Raw genomic sequence first — 20,402 nt, forward strand, 5'->3', positions numbered from 1 at the left:
GTGAGGTAAATCACCATAGTGGTGTGAAATTACAAAGCACCTATATTTTTGCAGTGGTAATTTGTAACATTTTGTACACTGGCACCGTGGGATTAAAAAAAATCTTGTTATTTTCATGTTATTTCTTGGTATTTTTCGGTTTAATTTGGTGCCATTTGGATAACTTATCCTATAATTAGCAATCCACAAAGTAATTTTCAGGTCTCACACCCCTTTGTGTACACATACATGAATGCAAACACATACACACAAGCATGCACTAAAAAAAACCCTCAGCCAGCTCGGTGGGGATCTACAATGTACCTGAAGATCAACTCAATGAGCTTTCTCACCAACAACTCCACTTGACAGCAGTCTGCTTGAGCCATTTTGTACCCAGTGAGAAAGGTTTGCACTTTCTCTCAGCTCTCCCCCTCTCCCCCATACCTCCTAGAATGTTCATTGCCCAGAAAATAATTTCTCTAGTCATTTCAGCGCCTTTGTGAGCGGCAATCAATTTCTCTTCTCTTCATGATGGTCCCGCGTGTGGGCACAGAAGTTTGACCTTCTCTAAAAGATCTATCAATTTATCCGTCCATCCTGCAACCTATCCATTAATGTTTCTATCTTCCCCTGTTGTTTTTTTCTCCTCTCTCTCGCTGCTCTGACTGTTGGGTGGTAAAGTGGCTTTAAGCTTATGTGCTCTTCAAGACCTGTTTGTGCAATTATACCTCAGTCTTAGAGCTGGACCAAAATCAGCCGGGGGAGAAAATGATGGTCATTTTGAGGAGGAGAATATGCACTTGAGACAAAGGGAAGGGAAGCCCATTTTGAGCATGGTGACGGCTGTGAACCCTGGAAGGGGACAGGGTCAGGCTAAGGCTAAATGACATATCACATTACCAGCTAGGGATCACCCAATTTCTCCCAATCTACTACCAGCATTTCTGTAGCAACCGCTCTGTTAAAAACTAACCTATCGTTTATCTGTCCGTCTCCTTCTGCTCATGCGTTCATCTGATGCTCTGTAAAAGAAATAATAAATACTCTCTCTCTCTTTATATATAAATATATATGGTATTTTTTGACTTGTGTACTTATTTGGCCAAGACCATAATTATCAAAAAGATCTCATTTTAAATGTCTTTTATTTTTCTGCTCCGATAAAACTATATCTATATCCCTATTCTCCAGGAAGTGTACATGTTTGGGAGTGATGGACCATGTCAGTGCTGGTAATTGATTAGTCCAATATCCATGTGGAAGGGTAATATAAACAGTTTGAAGACAGACAGACAGACAGACAGACAGACAGACAGTGAAAGGTGAGTTCACATAGTATATGGTATTGTTTAGGCCAATTTGTACTTTTTAGCATTACACCATATTGATATTCAGATTGAGGGTTTACATACAGAGTGCTGGGATCACAGGACTTTACGTTCCTGTGAGTTTGGTCACTTTCCATCACCACAACCGGACCAATGAACTAAAAGACGGCTTGGTAGGGTCCCTCTCTTTTGTATTATAACTCAGCAGGCATGAAATAACTTGAACAAAAAGTAAGGCTTTTCAGTCTGGATGTTGGGTTCAGTGGTTGGTGACTGTTAGCCATCATCCCAACCTGACTTACAACACAAAGTCCTCACAAATGTTAAAAAAACAAACAAACTATGTTGTAAAGGAACAAGCAGCTTAAATTGCTAATTGTTGACATGTAGGCTTGTTGAAAAAGAAGAAACATCTTCCATCAACACTCACAGTCAGTATGATATTCTCCAGTAGCCCACCATAGAAGTGGGCCTATTGGATGACAGTCAAACACTGCCATGGGACCAGAGGCCAGATGTTTGATGTGTAAACAGTAATAACACAAATATGTCTAAAAACTGTTTTACCCCCTTTGGAAAAAAAATAAGCTGCAGTATCATAATAATAGATATATTTCTTCAAGCGGTGAAAACAAATTTCATTTCAACATTAAAATCAGAAGACCATTTGATCCACAGCTTTGAATACTTCAGCACTAAACAGGCATGAACATATCAATCAGTATTATGGTGTATCTCATGACAATGTTGACAATTCTACATACGTATATCCTACCACTAAGAAATACTGATAGATTTATCAGTAGATGCACGTCATCCATGAGTACCTCATGATGTAATCTAAAAAGGGTGCATTGTGCTTTCTGTGTCACTACCACCAGGAGAGCGCTGACAACATAAGGAGGTTCCAGGCTCCGTGAGAGGGGTCAAGACCCTAGGAAGTAAAACCAGGTTAGGAAATAGTGACAACTGCCTCCTCTCTTCCTGTCTGGAACATAAAGCCGGACAACAAAGACAGATAAATGATTTGGACCTGCACAAAGAAGTTTGTTTTAGGCTGAATCTGTGTGAGGTTTACCAGAGACAAAATTGCACTAATTGTTAAAGTGTTCTTCTCTATATAATACCGACATAATCCTTTTAAACTCATGCTGTTTAATCTTTGCTTTTTGTCTCCATTGGACTGTCAGCTAAAGAGAACTTTTGCTCTGCAGAGCTTCTCTCTATGGGCCTATTCTCCTGTATCCTCTCCATCTCACTGATCCCTTTCTCTCTTTTCCTCTCTCCCCCCACTAACCCTTTTCTCCCCTCCACCTACCCACAGCCTTTCCATTCTCATCTCTCTCCTCACTCGTTTTCTTTTTCCCTCATTCACACTCCTCTCTCTGTCCCTTCCAATCTCTCTCCTCCTCTCGCTCCCCCTCTCTCTAGCTCACAGGACAGTATTATATATTCCAGTCTCATGCTTTGCATGATTTGGGCAATAGATGAAGCCATATCCCTCTCTCCTCTTCGGGCTCTCCCCTCCCTCTCTCTCTCGCCTTGTTGTTTAATGTTTCAATTTGGAGGAAGCAAACATTCAATCAGACAGATTAACTGTTTAATGCATGTCATCAGTCAAACTGTCTACGAGAGGGGGGCCCCTCGGCCTGGCGCTGCCTCTCCCCCCCCAACTGCCGCTACGTCCTTCTCACTCCCCTGCTCTCCACACGCACACTGTCTACTCTCATATAGACGGGCCCATCCAGGCTCGAGCCCAGACGCAGAGGCGTCTGTGCACACACACACACACATGCACACAAGTACAAAAACACATATATTTTCTCATGCAAACACACACACATCCACAAACACAGACATATTCAAGAAATGTACACTGGCAAGTGTATGCATGGACACACAGTCATATGCACAATCATATACTTAGACAACCGCATGCATGAGAAGCCTCATGCTGACATCTATATAAATATAATTTAAACAAAGCAGAGAATGCATTGAGACACCAGCAAACGAAATAGAAAATGTGTGTGTGCACATATTTTAAAGGCATGAGGATTACATGAGACATTCCATGTAATTCCAATGCCACATATACTGATGTGCTAAAGGACGCAACCACTGATTCACTAACAGTTGTGAAACTGCTTTACACAATTAAGTCATGCTCTTTTAACAGACAACACACATGTTCACACACAGCCTCTTTCTCCCTTACACACACACTGACACACACATCCCACAGGCCAGTGGATAGGGAAATCAAAGTGACACGGAGGTAGAGCAAGGGAGAGTGAGAGATTAGAGGAAATGAAAAGAGTAAAGAGGAAAGAGGGAAAGAGGGAACGGGAGGCCGAGCGTGCTGCAGATGGAGTAGACTGTAAAATAGGGAGTGATGCTCACTGTGAGTTTGTAAATGATACTGTATGAATTCTGGATGAGGATGTACAGAATGACATCTGTAATGACAGCCTGAAACATGAATGGGGTTCTCACATCTACTTATTGTACACTGTGTAATACATTCAATACATCCATCTTCATTAATAACCACAAGTAGCATGTATAAAGCCATCAGCTCACTAATCCAAAATCTGTCCTCGTGCTCTTTGGCTTCTAGCGTGCACACTCACACCTCAAAAATAGTCAACCAGCAGTATCAGCTGCCACACAAATCTATAAGACAAAATATTCTGCAAATTTCTCACCTTTTCTGATCATTCTTTATGGAAACCTTAATAACCATCGTACATAAAGCATCACTAGCTACAGAAGGTCATATTTTTGTTTCTAAAGTTTATTTGCAGACGAACTGGCATTATGATACACATAGTTAACTTATCAATGGTGATGAAGTTACATGCATTGCTAGCACATGAGCTTAACCCATTTGTTCTAAGTTTGAGATATAATGCTCTGATTAAGGACTATGATCATTTGTATTCATTTAGCTGGTGAAACTTGCTCTATTTAATATTTTAGGGTTATGATTTGATTTTTTAAACACATGATGTTGGTTCTTGTACCAAATACAACAATTGCATTTTTTTTTGTTTCACTGATGTCAAATGTATTATGTTTGACATCATTTGACATATTAACATTTGCTATGTTCTTACTTGAAGACAGTTGTTTACCTTCTGTACAAAAGCTGCTATCAACTTTTGATTTGTATATTTGAAATTGTTATTATTATTATCTTACAGATATATGTCATACACACATGCTGATTCTACTGTTACTGTGGTTTGTCGTTTTATTGGATTGCCAAAAGACTGAAGTTGAAATTTAGCAGCCTGGCTAACACTGGCATATTTACAGAAATACTGATTAATGTGCATTGTCCTTGTGAATAAAAACAATGCAATTGAAATGACAGATATACCATAAAGACAAACATGACCATCCACCAAGTCAATGATGTACATGCACCAGCGATGTGAACTGAGAGTTAAGTGTGAAGATCTCATAGTAAAGTTTTATGAAGTTTTATTAGTTTAATTTGAGTAACGCACAACAGCTCCTTTAAATACCCCTTTAATTATCTTAAGCTACAGTACAGCTTTGAATAATGAAATGTAATATAAACCCTTTTGTTTCTAATTGTAATATAGATGAGGTAACAGGGTAGTTTCTGTAAATGTCCTACACTTAATGAGAAGTTGTTAACACAGTTACCATTAGCTTATGTGCTAAAGTCTAGTTCTTGGCCTTTCTCAAAAGTTAACTTAAGTAAAAGACGATGTAGACAGACGGATTGATAAAACTAAAGAATTGTATGTGATGGCTGCAGATATCTGGGGCAGCTACACTGTTTATGAGCTCATACACTGTAAAGCTTCACATGCCAAAAACCAAGAAGGCTCTTAAAAAGTGTAACAACCTTATAAGGTTGCTGACCAGCTGCTTCACACACGGCCTCCCCTCCATCATTTTCTTCTCCATCCCTCTTTGTTTTACTCTCATTCATTTTTATTTTATCTCCCGGTGCTGTGGAGCATCTCGTGTATCTCCCTCTCTCCCCCACTCTCTGACCACAGCGCAGAGGGTGGCCAAACCTGGTAAGTATTGACAGGGAGCTCCAGTGACACGGAGAGAGCCAGTCAATGCCCAGACACCCGGGGCAGGGGTCAATGACAAAAGGTAGGCCGCCTGGAAAGAGAGAGCGCAGGAGGGAGGGAGGGAGGGAGAGAGAAGAAGAGAGAGAGAGAAGGGGAAGGCAGTTGATAGATGGTAAGGCACAGGAGATATGCGGCGAGATAGTATAACTTTGAGGCAAGATAAATACAAGGTGAAAGAAGAAGAAGCACATAGGCACATGCCAGAGAGAAGAACAAAGAGAGATGAAGATGAGAGTAAAGTTGTTCATATTTCAAAGATGGCTTCTGACTGGCCACACGAAACAATTTAATGATGGTTTGGTTGCGAGTTGAAAGCCATGCTGCTAATTATAATGTAATTGTATGAATCAAACATAAATAGAGGTTGAAAAATGTTATAAAATGGCATTTGTAGATAATCGGATTAATTTTAATAAAGCTGACTGGAAACTGGAGATGGCAACATGGAAGTTCAAGACAAAATGCGACACGGGGAACAAGTGAGATTGACATGAACGTTCCTCTGAGGCCGCGGCTGGTACAAGTGAGATAGGATGCTAGACTAGGATTAACAGAGCTATACCAACACACACACACACACACACACAGCGTGTTTGTGTATTGACACAGAGAGAGAGTGTCAGTATATATTGAACGGCGGGCGGTAAGTGAGCCCTCCTCTCCCGCCCATCCCCTCCTCCATCTCTCCTTCTCTCTATCGGATATCAGTCCCTTCTCCTCTAATCATTTCCTTCCTTTTGGCCCTCTCTTCTTTCTAATGCAATTATCCCTCATTCCTCCTTACCGTCCTCTTTTCCTCTCTATCCCTCTTTTTCCACTACTTCCACCCTTCTTTGTGGTACTTTTTCTGTTTTACTTTGTAAGATTCCCCCCCTCTCCTTTTTTTTTTTTTTTCGTTATCTCTCCAGTCATGTTCTGGCTAACAACACTGTGTCTACCATTGTCAGTTGTACTTATTGTTCCTCCTTGTTTGCTCCTACCTGGCTCTCTCCTTTGTTTTGATCTTCAGTGATCAGTCTCCCGTAGCCTCAGTGTGTGACAAAAAGGTTCTCATTAATCAATATCACTCTCCAAATGTGATAACATTCTTCTCCGAGCCTCTGCAATATGGCGAGGAGAAACATACATAATACTTGTGAACAAATACAGGGGTGAGAAAATAACAACCGCCACTCCATCATCAAAGACTTTGCACTAAAAAGAAAAAGGTTACATTAAGTTGCCTAGCCATTAGCAGTATTTGTAGAAGCTGTATAAATTGCATGTGTCCATCAGATTCAATTTATTTTAACCTTGTAGATTTTCAAGACTTTTCCACTAGAGTGATTAAATACCTTTGCAGATTTGTTGATTGATACACTTGGCTTTTTTTTCCACAAATAACTTACAGTAATAAACTCTGCAAGTTGCCTCATGTTACTTTGAAAACTCACAGATCAAAGCGCTAATTGCAGACCTGTTTTACAGCTCACGATTGTTGTTAATTGGCATTGTGTGTAACATGGTACACCTTTGAGCAGTGTTTGTATTTGTGATCGAGTTGTTTAATTATTAAGTCATCTTCAGTAATTACTTTACTCTATCTTGTCTAAACCTAGTCGTTTATAAGCTCAGATAAAAATTAAAAATATCTACATTTATCTAAACTTTTTGTGATTTTAAAAATAATGTTCAGTCAGTTGGTGCCAGTTTTTAAAATGTCTATAAAGTCAAACAAGAATACTGCCTGTGTGTATACATTTTGCTCGTCTCCAGAGCCATCCGTAACACATGGGAATTTATATCATGAAAACATAGTCAACACAATAGGGAAGCCACATTTACAATGGAGAAAAAGCGTGTCCTGTTCACACATGAATAGAGACCTCTTTGCTCAGCCTAAGGCTATGATTCTATTAACACTTTCCACTCACTGTGAAGTGCCAGCAGATTCCTTTGGTCTCAGGTGATGCATCTACAGGCCTTATCATCTCACCTATGCAGGGGTGGGAGAAAGCACGCCCCCTAAAGTGGGAGCAAGTGGAGATCTCATTATATTTCTGGATATAACCCAAATCCACCAAAAGTGTCACCTTGCTAATGACAATACTCACTATTTTCCGTCTACTGAATGTACTTAAAAATAAATCTACGACCCGGCAATGAGGAAGAATTTATCTGATTTAAATTTGATAACAACTAGAACTGGTAAAAGGAGAAGATGGAAAGATCATATCCTCTCCACAGTGTACTACTACACTCTTTGCTGCAAATGCTCAGGGCACTTCTCATCAGAGAGGTGGAGATTGGTTTGTCTCTTTGCCAGTTTACCTTGACACCAACTCTCTTCATTCCCTGCCCCCTTCTCCCTCTCCCTCTCTCTCTCTCTCACACACACACACACTTGAATGAACACCTGTTATGTGTTTGCAAGGACCAACCCTAACAGTCTTTTGACTATATAATACTATTAAACTGTACCACAATCAGTTTCCCAGTCCCTTCATCAGTGATACATCTCTACAAAGTCCACTCATTTGACACTCTCTCCTTGTGCAGTTATTTGTTTGGTGTTCTGTTATGTTCTGCAAAACTTCATTTCTCCTGTTAATCTTTTGATGCACAACATATAAACACCTTCTAATGCACAACATGGGTCAAAAATGATCCGCATTCATTTCCCATGTTATTTCATGCTGGCTTTGTTTGAATATATTTTTTTAAATTATAACAACAGATCATTATATGAAGTTTTCCTTTCATACTTTAAGAAGAAAAATAGTTATCAAGTTAACACACACGGGTCAAAAATGACCTTGTGCATTAGAAGTGTATACAAAAAGTGATACACTAAATTAACAATTTGAGTATATGTGTAACTATGTTTGTCTTATTCTTAAGGTTTAACTTTAAAAGAGTTGGAAGAGTGGAAATCACATATTTTAACATTTGAGACTTATTAGAGCCACCAAATAATATTTTCCATAGGGAAAACACCAGTTTAACAAAATAGGATATTTGTGTCTTGGTGAACTTTTGATGCACAACATATAAACACCATCTAATGCACAACATGGGTCAAAAATGACCTTGTGCATTAGAAGCGTAGTGACAAAAAAAAAAGGGGTTTTATTCAAAAAGTAAGAAATGAAAACAAAAAATGAGGATGTATGATGATCAAAAACAAGCTATTTGAGGAAAACCTGTAATACTGAATGATGAAATTAATTTATTGCAAGATATAGAATATAAAAACTTAGTCGGGTCACTTAAGATCCATGTTGTGCATCAAAGGGTTAAGTACAACACGACAGATAGGAATTCAGGCGGAGGGGAGGGGAGCGATATTTCACAACAAGCGCATTGGCAGACAACCACCTTTCCTCGCAAATTTGTGAGCGTCGCTTCCTGCATGCCCCGCGCCCGGTGCTCTGTCGGAAACAGATGGTTCCCGGAATGTCCTCGAGCTGAGTTCTGAAGAGCTGCGAGTAGCCCGAGAGGCGCGTTAAGGAGGGAGGGAGGGAGGGGCGCGTTGTCTCTCCTACAAACTTCACTTCATCTGACTATCTCTGCAGCTCTCTGTACTCCTGCTCGATTTGGATACTTAATCATAGTTCAATATAATTACGCTGTCAAGCAGTGGCGCTCTTCAGCAGCGGCTAAAGTAGCTTAACTTCACTGTTATTTCACTCACTCCACATTATCACAGTGAAAAAGCACTACAACAAATCACACTGCGAATTTTAATGAGATTTTACTGTCTTGATTATAAATATTACATAACCTGTAGTACGTCTTGTCACTAAATCCCATGAGACTGGAGGAGGAACTTGTCAATTGGGAATATGCGCTTATTTTGGGGGTCGTTGACATGACAAAGCCCGTCTGGATGAATTGTGGTTTCCGGTTCACTCGGTTACGGCGATTATAGTATTTACTACTATACTATACAAAACTGGAGACCTGATTAATAAACTAAGCTTCATACGGCCTACGAAGTAATAAAAGGTAAGTTTGGTTTGCTTTTTATTGACTGAAAACAAACGGCGCCGGGATGGTTTCAGCACCCCGGACAAGGAACAGCTGCGCCGGCACTGAGGCCGCAGTGCTGTGGGTCCAGCGGATTCAGCACCCTGGACAGCGCAGGGAAAACATCATGGGACATTGTTCAGGGACATATTGTAGATCAGCGTTTCCCAAACCTCTCCTGCAGCACCTCTTGTCCTGCATGTGTTAGCTGTCTTCCTGCTCCAACGCAGTTGATTCAAATGATCCTGAAGCTGCTTGATAACAACCTGATCATTTGAATCAGCTGTGCTGCAGCAGGGGACCTAAACATGCATGACACGTTATGCTAAAGGAGGGGGTTTGGGAAGCGCTGCTGTAGAAATATCCTGGCTAAGGATGATTTTGCAGATGATAGGAGAGGACACAATAATACCAATATAATATATTGGGATCTGTGTCTGAAATCATCTTGGAATATAGCCCAACACTAAATATAAAGCATTCTTACAGATTTATTTGCAAACAGTATATAAAGTTGAAACCAGCTAGAAAGTTTAAACGTTTTTATAGCATTATTATAATACACTAACAAAGCTTTGTATTTAATTAAAAAAAACATTCTACATGAGAAGTACTTCTCCTTAAAACTTGAAGTACAATAGGCGATGATTCTTTATTTTAATGTATTTGATTATTCTACATCTATTCAAGTTGAAGTTTTACACTGTGGTATTATCACTTTAACTTTAAATTAAGGCTCTCTGTAAAGACCTACACCCAAATGTATCCTATAACTGCATCCAAAATCTTGGTCAAAAAGCGAGAAACAACATCTAAGAAGCCCTGGTCATTACTTGACTACCCATTAATGGACTGAAAGCATCCTTTCCGATTAGCCCGCTGTAATCCGCAGCTCATCCCTGTTTTACGCCCCACTTGTCCTACACCCGATACTTTGATCCAGACTTGGCGGTAACTGACGATCCGGCCCTTTGTTATAGAGCACGCCGGGGCTAATCTCACTGACCCGGCGCAACCTTGACCACCCACTCCCCCGGCCTTGGGCTTGGTTCATCGTCGGCCCGGACACACAACGCTTCCCGGGAGAGAGAGTGTGTGTGTGTGTGTGTGTGTGAGTGTGTGTGAGAGAGAGAGAGAGAGAGAGAGAGAGAGAGAGAGAGAGAGAGAGAGAGAGAGAGAGAGAGAGAGAGAGAGAGAGAGAGAGAGAGAGAGAGTCCGCTTGATCGTTTCATCAAACGCGTCCCTGCTGCGAGAGCATGTGCGCGCCGCCGACCTCCCACTCGTCCCAGCAGCGGGGATAAGGGGGAAGTCGATGCAACAGCGCCAACACAGTCAATGATCCATAAACAGGAGCCAATAGGCGAGTGGGTAATGAGGGACTTCATTTGAACTTTATGTAAACAATAAGGAGCAATACTTGGCTTGCTGAGGGACGGGGCAGATATGAAGGTTGTAACCTAGATGGATGGACAGCTAAAGCGTGAAATGAATAGATCTGGAGTCTGCTATCCGTGAGAGACACACAGAGTAGTATTGTGATGTTGCTTCATTTGCTTAAAATGTAAGAAAAACCCTGCATCTATAACAAAAAAAGGTCTAATTTCAAGACAGATGCTTTTACTTGCTTCCAAGCAATGGGCAATAAAATACACACACTCTCTCACACACACACAAACACTTAAACTCAAACAGAGAGAGAAGGAGAGGAGAGAGAGAGAGAAGCACCTTTCACCGCCCCCCTCCTTCCCCCTCTATCTCTCGTTTTCACCCCCCACTCCCCCAAACGCCCCCCCTTCTCTCTCTTTCTCTCTGGAAAAAAACGGCAAGGAGGCGCGACTCGCAGGGCCGCACATAGCTGATCAATATTCGATTTAGTTGCTAATTTAGGGCCTTTCTATAGCTGTCATCCCGTGATGTATGAGTCCTAACCCGAGGTCGCCACGGAAAAGAAGAAGAAGAAAAAAAAATAAGAAAAAAATCAAACACCAGTCAACTTTTCACTTAACAATAGAGCGACTTGAATATTATTTATGGGCGAAAGACCCACTTTATGGGTGAATTGCTCCTATCGCTGGTGGGATGATGAAGCGCCTTGTAAGTACATGCCACACAGGCTCTGACACCGGCGTAAACAGACATGCAGGCAGGGGAGAAACATGTAAACACACGGGGAAGCACGCTGCTTTTAAAACAGGCGCAAAGCCGTGCAAAGAGGGGAAATATTCATATCAACAGACGTCAATATCTCGGTCTCTTGGAGTTCACAATGCAATTTCAACGCACACATTTGATTAATGGCGTTCGTGTGATAAAGAGATCCCCCCACCCCCTTCACTCCCACACTTACTCACGTGCACACGCACGAGCCACGGACTCGCATGTGCACACAGGCAAGTTTAAAATGACACAAAAGATATCCTATTTGTCATGCGGACTAATATTATGTATTATAGACCTAATTGTTTTTGCACATTGCTTTACGCACACACACATGCGGGCACACATCAAATCTGAATGCGGCGGTTTTATTTTGCCACTTAATGTCTTCCCGATCGATCACTGTTCTAAGGATGTTATCAATAATTTGAAAGCTTGATTAACTTCAACGTTTCCATAACAATTCTACCACGTTTATCCTCTCTCGAATTTTTAATTAACGCTTGCTTAATTAGTTCGAGATCATTTAGGAGTGAGATACTTTATTTTAAGGGATGGGGGGGAGGAAATTAACATAAAAATCTCTGCTGATAAATTGATATATTATCAGGAAAGAAATGTTGTAGGAATTTCTAGGCGGAACGAGTCATAAACAGACATCCATCAAAGTAAGACAGCTTGAGACAACGTATAATTCTTTGGCAGTATTTTTTAATTATTTAATGACTATAGTATTCTAATTTCTCCAAATAATGAGGGTGTAAATTCTTTCTGCTTGAATCATTCATAGACAAAGAGACCGATTTATAACATGCAGCATAAACAGGAAACCAATTTCCTCAGGTGACAAAGTATTTTAAGGAGCAGTCAGCCTGCTGAATACATACACTGCAAGTATTGTAGTCTTTAACTGTCTCAAACCAGTATCATCCTGCTTAATTAAAGCGTGAGCTGTTCTAACTTTTTAAAGAAAAAAAGTATAACCTGTTAAATGTACATTCGTGCCAAAAACATTAGGCAATCCACTGAAATTGTTGACAGAAATTTCTGTATATTTGTCTGGCAATTGATCCTCAAATGCAAGTGTAGGCTGCCATGTACACCATTGAATGAATAAAAGGCATTTTAATTAGAGTGATTAGTTAAGGAATCAATGAGCTGGCACTAGCAGAGCTCACAGGGAGACCTGAGATCAGCTAATGGAGCAGTAGAACACTAAAGTAAGCTTTTACACCCCTGCTTTGACTAGAAACTCCTTTTTTTATTGGCTGGTTCCTGCAAGTGTAACCGTCAAATGTTGGAAGTTAGTGACGTTTTAAAAAGTAATTTAAGCGGTCTACAAAACAGGCAATAAATATTATAAATAATGGATGAAATTCCCTATTATTTTTCAGATTCCTTTCTCAACATATTTGACTACCAGATCATGTGGCTGTTTAGAGCTAGATGTGTGATTCTCACAGAATTTTTACGCAGGCCATACATCACATATCCAGTGTGTTTAGGAGTCTCTTTGCATATAAACAAGGATATTGGGAGTGTGTGTATTGGCTGCCAGCTGCCATGCAGCCTCCAGGTTGTTTGGTGAAAGTGAGAGTGTGATTTCCCCAGACCCTGCTCTCCGGGGACGCCTGGCTCCCCCTGCCATCTCCCCAGAACCCCAACGGTTAAACGGACAGGTCATTGATGCACGCACGCACACACAGACACACACACATGCACACATACACGCACGCACACAGCCTCCCTGCCTGCCTTTCAATCTGTCCTCCCTAGATGGGCCCCCACTGCCATATAAAGGCCGCATTTCCCTGGTCATTACCGGCAAGTCACAGAGAATCTCTCACCTCACTGTGTACACGATAATCAGATCAAACCTGGAATTACCGTCATTAGAAATATCGCAGGAGGCGAGTCATAAGGAAACGACCTCGTGAATAATAGCCGACGCTGGCAATGAGAGTTGTAATTGTAAATCTGATTCTACCCCTCAACCACATGCTGTAATGAGCACCCGGCATTGTTTAAATGACTCAAATGAAATTGGTGCCGATTTACCAAGCATGAATGACAGCTCATATGAAGATGTGTGCTGGGAATGAGATATGATAGGGGTCTGAGGATGTGTGTGTGTGCACTTTTGGTTGTGTGTGTCTGTATGTGCGGATGGTGGCGGCCCTTGAATGGGGTGTTTAACAGTGGTATTAATAATCTCCATGATCTATGAGCTCGTCTGGTGTCACTCAGCCATTAGAGACACAGTCTCTCTGTGTTCTCCACACCTCGTTTCCTCCCCCTCGCCCGTGTCGGCCCCCCAAAATAATTGTGTGTTAATGGGTGAGGAGGAGGGGTAGGAGGGGTGGGATTGAGGGGGATTAGAGGCTGGAGAGTGAGGTTAGGAGAATCATCGGGGAGATGGGTCACTGTTAACAGAGGAGATGATTAGGTGTGATGACTGACCCTTCTTGGTCATAGAAACAGCGGAAGAGATATGTGGCCATAATTAGACGCACAAACACTAAGCAGGTGTGGAAAGAAACCCAAAAAGCGAATCAGGAGAGACCTTTTAGGGCAGGACAGATTTGAGTGTGTGATAATGAGAGAGTAAAAAGTAATAGTTTTGTTGTATTCCTGTGAGATGGTGAGATCCAAAGTCAGGTGAGGTAGCCTAAAGCCATTTACAGGTCCTAATCTGGGTGGAATGAGCCGTGAGAGGAAGAAGGAACTAAAGTACACTGACTAACAGGTCTCCCCTGACCCCTCTCCTACTCCCACCTCTACTTTCCTCTCCCTCGTTTCCTCTCTCCTTCCAACCCCACTTTCCACCACTTCCATCTACAAAACAAAGTTGCCTGGCATTGACGGGGCCCTGGAGGCCGACAGCGAGGAAAGGTGGGAGTCACCCTCATCCAAGAGAAAGAGGTAAGAAAGCGAATGAGGGAGAGAGAGAGAGAGAGAATGGAAAGGGGGGAGTGAGGAGATTGAAGCGTTTCTAATTTAAATAAACCCTTTGGCAGACTGAAACTGGCAGCAAGCTTCCCCTTTGCTCGCAAGAAAAAGAGGGAGAAGAAAGGAAAAGGGGAAAAGAGGCAGAGCAAAAGGAAAAGAGAGCTAGATAGATGGATATAGAGATGTCTCCATGCTGGTTTGCTTATCCGCATGGGAGAGTTAGAGGCCAGAGGATGGGGAACGGGTGAATATAGAGAGTGAAGTGGAATAAGATAGGGAGCTAGATGGAGGAGAAAGAGAGGGGACACAAATAATGGGGGAAAACACTGACAAGATACAGGGGTTAAGGGAGGGGAGAATAGGAAAGAGCTGTGAAAGTTATAGAGAATTGTGTGTGTGAATAGATAGAGGTGTGATCCATCTATTGGAGAAAGTTCACCCATGCTCTCTCTCTCTCACACACACACACAAAGAGAGGAGGAAAAGGGTCTCTCAGCAGTGGGTCCGATCAGTCTCATCTCATCAAAACTTGGCTGAAGTTTTTTGGATGGATCCCAGCTGCAATCTACTTGAGCCGCCACACTCTTCTCCGTCACACTGTCTCCCCCTGTCTGTCCCTTTGGCTCGTCACAGCAGCGGCCTGCTCACCAGTCTATACAATCCTAATGGGCTGCCTTGGAGAGAGGAGCTGCAGCAATACAGGCTGTAATCTAAAGTCTCACTAGTGAACGCCAGAGGATGCCCATTTTGTTTGTCTGCTGTTTGTTATGTTGGACGGGTAAGAGGTGACAACAGGCAAAACCATACCGCTCGGAGATTCAGAGAGGAAAAGTTGCCCATGATGGCCCCCCAAAACTACAAAACAGGGTTGTGTAGAGGGCAAACCCACGGAGTTGTCACGTCATTTTTATCTGGAGATAAGTTGATTGGCATTTTAAATCTATTCGGCATCAAACTAATAAAAATTTTATTACGCACTATACAGATTTTTTTCCAAATAGATAAAAGATTATAAATTAATTTTTGTTCATGGTTTGTCTTATGTGGTCTGAAGGTCATCCAGAGTGTTTTTCCCCACCACATCACTTAACATAATGTTTGATTAAGTAACATGCTCATATGCATATAGACCAGCTATTACAGATACATTACTGACTCAACAAAAGAATCAGGACTTGACACGGCTGTTGACAAAAAATGACAAGATGCGATTACACAGTCTCTGGATTAAAGGTGCCTGTGTGTGTGAGAAAGCGCGACACGCATGTTGTGTATGGGCCCACAGGTAGGGGCAAAGTCTATAGGATGGATGGAGAGAGGGGAGAGAGAGAGAGAGAGAGAGAGAGAGAGAGAGAGAGAGAGAGAGAGAGAGAGAGAGAGAGAGAGAGAGAGAGAGAGAGGCAAGGGGGTGGGGGGGACTCCCGACCCCCTCCTTCAAACATACGCACCGAGAACTGGCTCCGGCTCCGGCTTCGCTGGAGTGGAGAACCATAAATCTTCATATAGCGGCTGTTTTGATTAATGCAGCCGAGTCGAGCTAGGGGGCTGGACCTATCCCATTACGGCCTAATGGAAGATGGAGCGGCGCTGTCTCCACCACTAGGCCCCTGTCATTTGTTCCACTTTGCAGTCCATTTGGCCGAGAGACTACAAGCCACTCCATCAAAAATATTTTCAGAGTTAATTTCCGCCCGCTTAATTCGCCTTGATTCGGATTGCGTATCGAATGGCAGGATCGATTTTCGCCTGGCGTCTAAATTAAATAAAAGAGAGGGGGGTATACTTTAAGTCTGCGTTTTCTTTCTTTTCTCTTTTCCATTCCATTCTTCCACCTATTTTCCAGACATCCTTTACTGTGGGTGCGCTCATTCTTTTTTTACGATGCATCTCATTTCCTCCTTTCTCTCAGATTTTGATAGACCCATGTTTGCACAGGAGGAGGAGGAGGAGGAGGAGAAGGAGAAGGAGGAGGAGGCAAAAATCTGATTGTAGTTACAGATGAAGGGAAACCTATTGAAAGAGGAGCTGAGGTGGATGGATTTATGGATTTGTCATAAATTACAAACAGATACATAAAGACTTTGACATGAGGGAAACACCTTTTATTACAGGTAGGTTAGAAAAAGAAATAAAAAAGTAAAAGATACTATAACCTCACATGACATCACCACGACAAGCTCCACAATGTGTAGATAGATTTGGAAAACATGAGTGAAGAAGAATTGGACAGGCCTACACGGGAAAAGTGGGGTAAATTAGGGGCATCGGGGTATTGAGGGGGTGAAAAATAATAGGGGGGAAAAGTAGCAAAAAAGAAATGAAAAGAGGCAAAAAGCACAGTGACAAATTGGTCGAGTGTGTCGCGAATTCCCTTTTAGATTTAAAGCCGCGTGTAGCCTATCGTCATATCTTTCCAGAGTAATTTATTTTCTCATTTCTCTCTCTCTCTCCCCTACCCTTCTCTCTCTCTCTCTCTCTCTGTGAATTTATCTGGTAGTCACGTGGACAGAGGAGGGGGGAAAAAGTCAATAAAAGTCTCTGGCGACAACTGTTTCCCCCGTCGGTCTCTTGTCTCCTTCTTGCATTATCTCTCCTGCTTTGCTTTCTATTTGTTTATTCGCTGAAGCTGCTTTGCTCCTCCTTATTTCCTCCTCCATCGGTTACGTTTCCTGTTTCGGATCCTCTCTCATATCATAGGACTACAAGCTATACCTACTGCTCTCAAGAGAGGCCTATTGATTTTATTTTCCCACTAACAGCAAGCACCGCGCTTTGAAATTACTAAATCAGGAAGCTGTAGGATCCATCTCTTGTATCCACCTCAGAAATGCTTCGATAAGCGTCAGAAAGTTCTCAGAGGCTTACAAGTTGGAGATGAAGGCCGGCGAGCTTTGGCCCGGAGACATGAAGCCACTTGTAGATTGCTCAAATCAACAAAGGAATTAAATTTGAATCAATTAGATTTTATTACAGCCTGCCAAATCTATAAGTCCATCTAGCCCCAACAGGCACGTAGATTATACAACATATGAGCACTTAGGAAGACCTGACAAATCCTGAAGCCTCGGCTCCACTCAGCACAACCAGTTTCCTCTCCAATTCAAAACCACACATAATATAACCTATCCTTCACAATATAGGGCTGGGCAGAGGCTGACCTGAATACTACTAATACTATCAAACACATGGTGATTATTTGCTATATTTTTATATTTTACAATACTATTCTGGCTCAGAAAATTATATTAGTGTAATGCAACCAGACTACAAAAGTAAACATTTATGACCTCCAGTATATCATAACATTACAATAACCAACATGCAACAAGATCTCCAACCTAAACGACAGAATATACCGTTTGTCAATACCGCCCATAACGACACATATGAGCGTTTGTCAAAATGAGCGTTTTGCGGTTCACAGTACTGTGGTATGTTCTAAAACATAGCGCACACGTGATTATACACACACGTACAAGTTTCCGTGAATTTATACTACAATACCACTGACCTAGGTTTAGGGCAAAAAAACTTCCTGGTTAGGCGTTATAAAAGACAGCTTAAAAAGTAAATGAATGTACATAAATGTCGGAATTTAAGTAGTTACGAGGGTGCCGTGAGCCACAGAAGTTATGTAATGAACTTAGGTAAGTTTTAAAAAAGGGGTCGCAAACCATGAACCACGAAAGTTACTTAAAAAACAAAAGTTGCGTAAAAACCGAAAAGTTACATAAAAAATACAAGTTACGTAAAAAATGCAAATTATTTAAAATAAAAAACGCAAGTAACGTAAAAATAAATAAATAAATAGGTGTTCACAAACCATGAACCAGGAAAGTTACGCAAAAAACGAAGGTTACGTAAAAACCGAAAAGTTATGTAAAAAACGCAAGTTACATAAATAGTGATTTACATTTGTTTTCACATGGGACACAAACTACTACTGGGTGAAAATCCGCAGTTTGTTCGACCCATCCACATCCCCTCCCTTCACCCCCGAGTGTGACATCCACTATTAAAAATGCACATTGCCGTCAATTACTATGTCCACCAGATGGCGGCGGAGGACCGTCTAAAATGTAAATATGATTCATATTATGCTGCCTGTACAAACACCTATAATTGACCAGTCTCAACGTGCCAGTTGAAATACTTTCATAAGGTTGTGGGAGACATTCAGGTTATTTAAGGAAAAGATATATAACTAATAGACCATCACAAGTGAAAGCCCTGCATTCAAAATGCATTATGTACTTAGAGAAGCAAATGTCAAAAAGTGCTCATTATGTAGGTAGAATGGCTCCTATCAGTGCAATTATCTTATGTATGACTGGATTACTATTATTGATAGAGAAGCACTGATTTGTTTATGACGATACCAATACAGCTGATAGTACTCTTGAAATTGCAAAAATGACAACAAAGGCTAAGTTTTTAGACTGACCAGTTTATTATCCCACAAGAAACATCAATGTTTAGAGAAATTGCACTACTAAAAAAATATTTAATAGATTTAATAATTTTGTGCAACAATAGAAGCACATCTTATTTTCCAAATATGTGGGCTTATTACCATCACTCCTCACTCGAAACATGCGTAAGCTCAACATTAGATTAGCCCAACATTAACAAGTTATACATTTTTTTCTTTTAGAATTGTATCAATGACGTCACAAATTCACAGCTACTGCAAAAAGTCTACACATTATCAGGCGCAATTATCAGTTCGAATTCCATTATTGGAACAATAACAAATACATTTTCTCATTTATTGACAAATAATATAATAGCCACCAATGCATCCTGCATCTTAAAGCATGGATGAGTAAGCAGCTTTTTAATGACGCACCTGGCTGAAGAAACTATTTGAGCCATATCTTATCAGAGCGATATTTCTACTGATATTATCGAATTGTAGATCCATATCGATGTATGTCATCCAACAATAAATTGCAACACAATTTTGCCAAAGGCAGATATATTGTTGATTTGTTTGACTCTTAAATATCAATGTTAACCTCAAAAATCCAGTGTCAGTCAGTCTCCATGTGTTTATTGTTAAATAATCAGTTGCAGTTCAACATTTAATATTTGTGGCAACAACTACAACAGTATGTACAGAAACTTACGGGTCATGCTGCTGAAGTGGTTGATAAAACTGAAGGGGTTGATAAAACTGAAGGGTCTCTGGGTATCCCTGGGGGGTTTACACTTCCACAGCAAACAGGACTGATGACCGACCCACCCGGCAAAATGACTTGTTCACTCAGCCCCTCCAATATCAGTGTCTCTATTTCAGTCGCCACATCTGTTATTGTCTGATTCTTAAGAAAAAAGTGGCTGAGCAGAGGATAATGAAATCAAAGCCCAACACACACAGTCAACAAGCCTCTGGTAAGAAACACACTGTGTCAATATTAATCTCCCTGACAGAAAGTCGAAATATGGCATCTGTCACACATCATCTTCCCTCTCTCCTGTCTTTCTGCGGAGTGGAAAAAGATAGAGAGGAGGTGGTTTTGGTGGGAGCGAAGAGGGGGAAGTTGTTGGAAATTGAGGACATGGACCGGAAAGGGCAAAGGACTCTGGGATTTTCAAGAAATAGTTTGTTGTGTTTTTGTCTCTTTGCATTTGGTATGGTATGTATTTGCAACATACAATCCGTTTGGAAAATAAAAGCAAATTTCAAGGGCAGTTGTAAGTGATGGCATGTCAAGAGCACGTCGAACAAAACATATTAGTTACAAAGTATTTGACAGAGCGACACTGGAAACAAGTACAGATCATTTTCATTGGTGTGTGTGACCAGATATCAGAGAACTGAGCTAACAATATAAGTATTAGACTGCTAAAAGAA

General features: G+C 41.2%; 1 protein-coding gene across 11 annotated transcripts in view; it reads right to left on the reverse strand.

The window, feature by feature from the left end:
- erfl1 (Ets2 repressor factor like 1) overlaps window positions 1-20,402 on the reverse strand; it is a 99,436-nt gene that overhangs the window by 69,386 nt on the left and 9,648 nt on the right. For 5 of the 11 annotated variants that reach the window (XM_059339617.1, XM_059339613.1, XM_059339618.1 and 2 more), the window contains one exon: window positions 7,345-7,435. In XM_059339617.1, the coding sequence (XP_059195600.1) occupies window positions 7,345-7,385 (41 nt within the window). In that variant the 5' untranslated portion in view covers window positions 7,386-7,435. Of the gene's footprint in view, window positions 1-1,309; window positions 2,299-6,411; window positions 6,532-7,344; window positions 7,436-20,402 lie in introns of those variants that run through there. The other 6 variants (XR_009394809.1, XR_009394808.1, XM_059339616.1 and 3 more) reach the window with 4 other exon arrangements.

The sequence above is a fragment of the Centropristis striata genome, chromosome 8 (genome assembly GCF_030273125.1).
Source record: "Centropristis striata isolate RG_2023a ecotype Rhode Island chromosome 8, C.striata_1.0, whole genome shotgun sequence".
Classification (NCBI taxonomy): Eukaryota; Metazoa; Chordata; class Actinopteri; order Perciformes; family Serranidae; genus Centropristis; species Centropristis striata.